This window comes from Lissotriton vulgaris, chromosome 2_1, assembly GCF_964263255.1.
Source record: "Lissotriton vulgaris chromosome 2_1, aLisVul1.2, whole genome shotgun sequence".
NCBI lineage: Eukaryota > Metazoa > Chordata > Amphibia > Caudata > Salamandridae > Lissotriton > Lissotriton vulgaris.
In genome coordinates this window covers 155,890,400-155,896,399 of record NC_141687.1, presented here as the reverse complement: position 1 = coordinate 155,896,399, position 6,000 = coordinate 155,890,400, and the positions used below count along the sequence as shown (strand labels likewise).

The 6,000-nt window shown below is 43.8% G+C and overlaps 1 protein-coding gene across 3 annotated transcripts in view; it reads left to right on the top strand.

The window, feature by feature from the left end:
- The first annotated feature begins 1,950 nt into the window (after positions 1 to 1,950).
- Positions 1,951 to 6,000, top strand: part of LOC147729731 (protein spinster homolog 3-like) — a 485,480-nt gene continuing 481,430 nt past the window's right edge. For 2 of the 3 annotated variants that reach the window (XM_086954615.1, XM_086954614.1), the window contains exon 1: positions 1,958 to 2,209. In XM_086954615.1, the coding sequence (XP_086810741.1) occupies positions 1,990 to 2,209 (220 nt within the window). In that variant the 5' untranslated portion in view covers positions 1,958 to 1,989. Of the gene's footprint in view, positions 2,210 to 6,000 lie in introns of all 3 variants that reach the window. The other variant, XM_086954613.1, reaches the window with a different exon arrangement.

Here is a 6,000-nt window from a genome sequence, read left to right as displayed (position 1 = left end):
GCCTCGGCGGGTCTTGGGCTCAAAAATTCCACAGACTCGATAATTCTCGTTCCGGTGCTTACTCGACTCACGGGTTCACACTCTGCGAATCTGGGCAATAGCTTGCTTAATCTCCACTACGGCCCACCGCGGCGGGATGCCTGGCTTTCACCTTGTGGATACCCTACTGGGGTTATCTCACAGGGGAATACCAGGACGGGTTCCCAAGGCAAGCGCCTTGATGCCTTCGGGTGATACGTGCGCTATATAAATCGCAATACATTTACATTTACAAGTGCTGTTTAGCACGAAACGCGTCGGAAAAAGACTTGACATTCCAGCGTGGCACCTGTTTGTTGTTTCTGCGGTGCCTTTCCCCATTAAAACTGGCTGAATTTGAATACCATCGTGGGCTCTCTTTTACCAGGCAAAACTGTGTTTTGAATATATATATATATATATATACCTGCACCCTATGGTGCTCACATGTTGCATTTGGAATTCACATGTATTATTGACGGGGTCTTAAACACAAGTAAAAATGTATGAAAGACTCCAAGAAGATGTTAAACCCTAAAAAACATTCAAAGATTCATTCAGTGTCCAATACTCCAGTTATCAGCATGACTGACCATATTTACTGGGAGCTGGATCCAATTTGTGACTTGACACTGCTGCTTTCACTCAGCTTTTGTTGGACCTTGCTATGTGGACATTTTTGTAAACCAAGAAAGGTCTTTGTAGTAATCAGTCAGTAGCCAGTAGTACAGATTATGTAGGTTTATTCAGTTAGAGGTAAGATGGTAAAGGCCCACCGGGAACAGCATCCTGCTGCTCAGCCACACTCATTCCAACTGACCACTCATCCAAACCATGCACTCATGAACATCAGTTACATCACACTCACACAGGCTGAGCAGCAAGGACTAGGAGACACAGGATATAACAGAAATATCGGGAAACATCCTTTACAACGCAACCATTACATCGCACCACACTTACAATGCAGTCATTACATCGCAACATCCATTACAACGCATGTCACTACAACGCAGGCATTACAACGCATGACACTACATTGCATGACACTACATCGCATGTCACTACAACAGAGGCATTACAACGCATACCATTACAACGCATACCATTACAACGCATAGTACCCCTACACTATCCAAAACCTACCCTACTGTTGCACCCCCTGGAGTTAGAATAGTCATTTTTACCCCTACACTATCCAACACTTACCTTACTGTTGCACCCCCTAAAGTTAGAATAATAATGTTTACCCCTACACTATCCAATACTAACCTTAAATGCAATGTAATGGTATGTGTTGTATTGGTATGCGTTGTAAAGGTAGTATGTGATGTAATGGAATGCACTGTAAAGGTAGTTTCTAAAAATGCGATGTAGTGTCATGCGATGTAATGGAGTGCGTTGTAAAGGATGTTGCGATGTAAAAACTGCGTTGTGAAGGCATGCGTTGTAAATGTATGCGTTGTAACGTCATACATTCAGAAATATCTTCTTATGAATCTTTGTCAGGTTCTATCTTCCTAAAATGCCAATGCCAGGTGCTATTGCTGTCCAGTGAAGTGATACAGACACCTGTGCACCAATTCACACGTTAGAAGTGCTTGTGGCAAGGAATCTTTTCTTCAAATATTTCATTTTATCAGTTTCTTTTGAAATAATACCTGACATTAGTTGCCTAAACTCAAAGTGAAACCCTTTGAAGGCTGTCACCGGGTCACATGCTGTCCACAGTGCAGATCTGTATAATAAGATAATAAGTGAAACAGGACATCATGGGGAGGGGGAACTAGAAGAAACTGGTAGGTTTCCAAACCTTGCATAACATTGCTGAATGAGATATGAAGCGGTTCAGAGAAAGGAGCTGACCACAACTTCCTCAAAGTTTCTCTCTCAAAGACAGCTTTGTTTCTTGTTGTGCTTGTGAGGAAAAGTGCTCAGAATGCCAGGGAGCGGCGACCAGGGTAGGAGGCCATGGAGACTGGTGGGCCAGAAGAGACACCCGGTGAGGTCACCAGCCTACGACTCTCGCGCATTGGCGCTCCCTTCTATGGGTCCACGGTCTCAAGCCCAGGAACGAAGGACCCCCCCGCCCCGGTGCAAGGGGCGGTCTCAGAGCGGAGGGCCTATGCGGCTGTGGCGGTGATGTGCTACATCAACCTTTTGCTCTACATGGATTGGTTTATCGTTGCTGGTGAGACTATCATACTCTAGCAAAAATCTGTGAAAATCGATAGACGTGCCAATTTCTAACTCAAGCCATCCATTTTAAATGATTGTCGGTGTTATATTGATTTTTTGCATTTTTTTTGCAAAGCAGTTTGGGCCAGATTTGCGAAGACTTTGCACCAAATGTGCTTTGTGCTGAAAAAGTGCTCTTTTCTTAGGGGAAATAGTGCTTTGCAATGCTCTGCTCCAGTTTGTGTCAAAGGGGCGTTACGTAGCCGTTAGCTGGGAAGATCTGCACAAGAACCCACCTGGTCTACAACCATAGACAGAGAAATATTTTCATTTCTACAAAAAGTACACACTCTGCATGTGCGCTGAACTGCATAGCAGTGAACCGCACAGCCCACATACAATGTGTGAAAGGTTTCAGAATGTATTTGTCTAGGCACAGGATTTTGCACTGGTTGGGTATGATTCAGTACACATACTTTGCTAGACAGCAAGCACACACTTCTACACCATGGTGAAAAGATTGTGTGTGGTGCTAAGCACTCTTTATAGCTCACAAGTGCAAGGGGGACAGCAACAGCTAAAAAGTACTACATTTACCTTTTGTGTTGTTTTTCTCTAGGGTGATGTGGGTTGTGTTAGTAAGGCTCAGTTGTAAGTTGCATTCCGGTGGAAGAAATTAATTGGTTATCTGCAAAGAATTTTATTTTTGTCTTTTGAAGTATTAAGCATAGTGTTATTTCAAGGAATGGAATTGGAGGGACATCCTCTTGGAGAAAATTCATGAGTGGTGGTAAAGTATAATATAGCGGAGAAAGAATTGAGAAGGGCTGGCTGCTAGAGGTAGCTTAGAAATATATTAGGCATGGGTGAATTTTGCGAATTCGCAATCTGTGAATTTGCGGATTTGCGAATTCGCAATCTGCAAAATTCACGAATTTGTGCAAATTTGCGGATTTTTTTATTTTTGCGTGTTCGCAGGTGTTCGCGGGGCGCTTTGCGTGTTCGCGCGTGTTTGCGGGGAGCTTTGCGTGTTCGCGTTTTTTTTTTTTGCCTGGTTAATCACTGCCACACTGTCGTTTTTTATGCCCATCTGCCCTCTGTACCACTCGTTTCTGTGCCCTTCTGCCCTCTGCCCCACTCATTTTTTGTCCCCTTCTGCCCTCTGTCCCACTTTTGTGCCCTTCTGCCCTCAGCCCCACTTAGAATGGCGCCGGCAAGCTGCTAGCGCCATTCTAAAATAGCTACAAATAGCTTCAACAGGAAGCACTAATAGATAAAGTAAAGTTTGGGGTGATTAATGATTGTGTAACTGAATTTGAGCAGCACCTGCTTTACTTTATCTATTAGAGCTTCCTGTTGAAGCTGACTTTTGTAACTATTGTAGAATGGCTCTGACAGCCTGCCGGCGCCATTCTAAAAGAGTTACAAAAGTCAGCTTGAACTTTTGACCCAATCCGTTCCGCTGCGGGAAATTCGCGAATCTCGCGGATTGCGAATTTACCGAAAATCTGCAAAATCCGCGAGCGGAACGGATTTTCCACCCATGCTTAAAATATATACACACACACACCCACACACACACACACACACACACACACACACACACACATATATATATATATATATATATATATATATATATATATATGTATGTATGTATGTATATATATATATATATATATATATATATATATATATATATATATATATATATATATATATATATATATTTACGTATATATACATATATAGCAAAACAATACCCTTTCAGGCTTAGAGTGCAGCATAAATCATGCAAAAGACTATAATGACAGTGAAACACGTGTCAGGGGTTGCTTTTATTCATTCAATGTTAGCTTGGATTGTATTTTACCAATCTAGAGCTTTGATACTGTACCTGGAGTGGTAAAAAGCGTTCCTCATTTTACAGTTCAGCATGGCTGACACTACTTAATCCTACACTTAAAGACTTTGCTATAAAAATGGTAAAATACTTCCTAGCTGGGCGTGAATGGCACTGTGCTAATCCTATGCTTAACCCCTTCACTGCTGATGACGAGCTCAGCTCGTCATCAGCCACGGTGGTCGTGTGCGGATGACGAGCTGAGCTCGTCATCTAACGCGGCTTTTTGAAAAAAGCTGCACAGCGGAAAAATAACCGCCGCAGCGATGCGGTTAAAAACTTTGCTAGTAAAACAGACATTTGAGGTGAGCAGATTCAGATTGACGTTGGTGTTGTAGGGTGCTCTACATGGGAGCTGCTCTGTACCTAAAGCTGGACACTATCTAGAGTTCTCTGCTTCTTTTTGTGTGTGTCTGTCTATGGCAGACGCCAATAGGTAGTTATGGTTAGGACCATGTGTCCATATGAAATTATTTTTTGGTTTGCTTATAACTTTGGCACCATTTGATGAATCTTCCAAAAACTTTTTTTTAAAGTTTCATATACCTCAGCTCCTTCCGCAAAAGTTTCAGGATGATCCTTCAAGCAGGGGCTAAGAAAAAGGAGGAGTCCCAGTCTGCATTTTCCCCATTCATTTTTCCATAGGAAAATTAGGCACAGCTACAGCCAAAACAGCTTTTGGCAGAAAGCAAGATCTTGGTCCAGAACGCATGCTTTTCGTGACTTTGTGTAATTCTGTTAAATCGTTTTCAAGAAATTAAGTTACAAAATATATATATTTCATGCTGTGGAGGATCTGCAGAGATGAACGATCTGGAGATAAGATATAATCAGCTGCCACCACATCAAAAAAGAAGTGTTAGCAGCCATTTTAGGACTTGGATATTGAGTCCCATGTCCTTGAAATAAGTTTAAAAAAGATATAAGGGGCAGGGTAGGAATACTTTTGGGGGGGCTTAGAAGGACCAACCCGGGTCAAAAAACAATAAAAAACAATGGGAGGGTGGCATTCAGCCTTTACAACGGCCCAGGGAACCCCATCACTGGGGTAGATTTATTTATTATGGAGAACGGGTTGAGCGGTACCCCTTCCCAAGCCTCATTGAGGCCCCTTGGTCCCCAGTCCCTGGGCTGATATGTACATTAAAGGGGAGGGAGCATACGCCCCCCTGCACAAGCTGATGGCCCTGTCCTCCGTGATCAATATGTACATTATTTATTTATTTATTTAAAGGTTTTGTAGAGCGCGTAGTAACCCTAAAGCATCCCAGCGCTAAACCTGAATCTCCTGTGGTTTCCGCAGAGGAGGGAGTTATGGATGAGGAAAAAGGAGGGTTTTTAGTGATTTCCTAAACTGAAGGAGATTGGGTTCTGTCCTCAGTCTTCGTGGGAGGTTGTTCCAGTATTTGGCCGTGTGGACCGAGAAGCGGCGGCCACCGGTCCTGGCTTTTTTAACTCTGGGGACTGTGATGAGATTTTCTCCGCTGGACCGAAGGGCCCTTTCCGCCTTGTAGAGGATGATGAAATCCTTAAGGAGGGGGGGGCCGTTGTTGTTGAGGGTTTTGTGGGCAAGACATAGAGCCTTGAAGGCGACCCTTTCTCTGACTGGGAGCCAGTGGAGAGACTTGAGAGCTGGCTTAGCTGAGGATCTTGCGGGTGTGGCAGTAAGTAGGCGAGCTGCGGCGTTTTGGACTTTCTGCAAGGTGTTGAGGGTAGCTTCGGGGGCTCCCAGGTAGATTGCGTTGCAGTAGTCCAGTCTCGCCAGGATGAGGCCCTGAATCAGGAGTTTCTTGGAGTTCACAGGGAGTAAAGGGAGGATCTTTCTACAGGCTCTGAGTAGTCCGAAGCATGTTCCTGCCGTCTTTTTTGCCTGTGTTCTGAAGCTCAGGTCTTTTTCGATC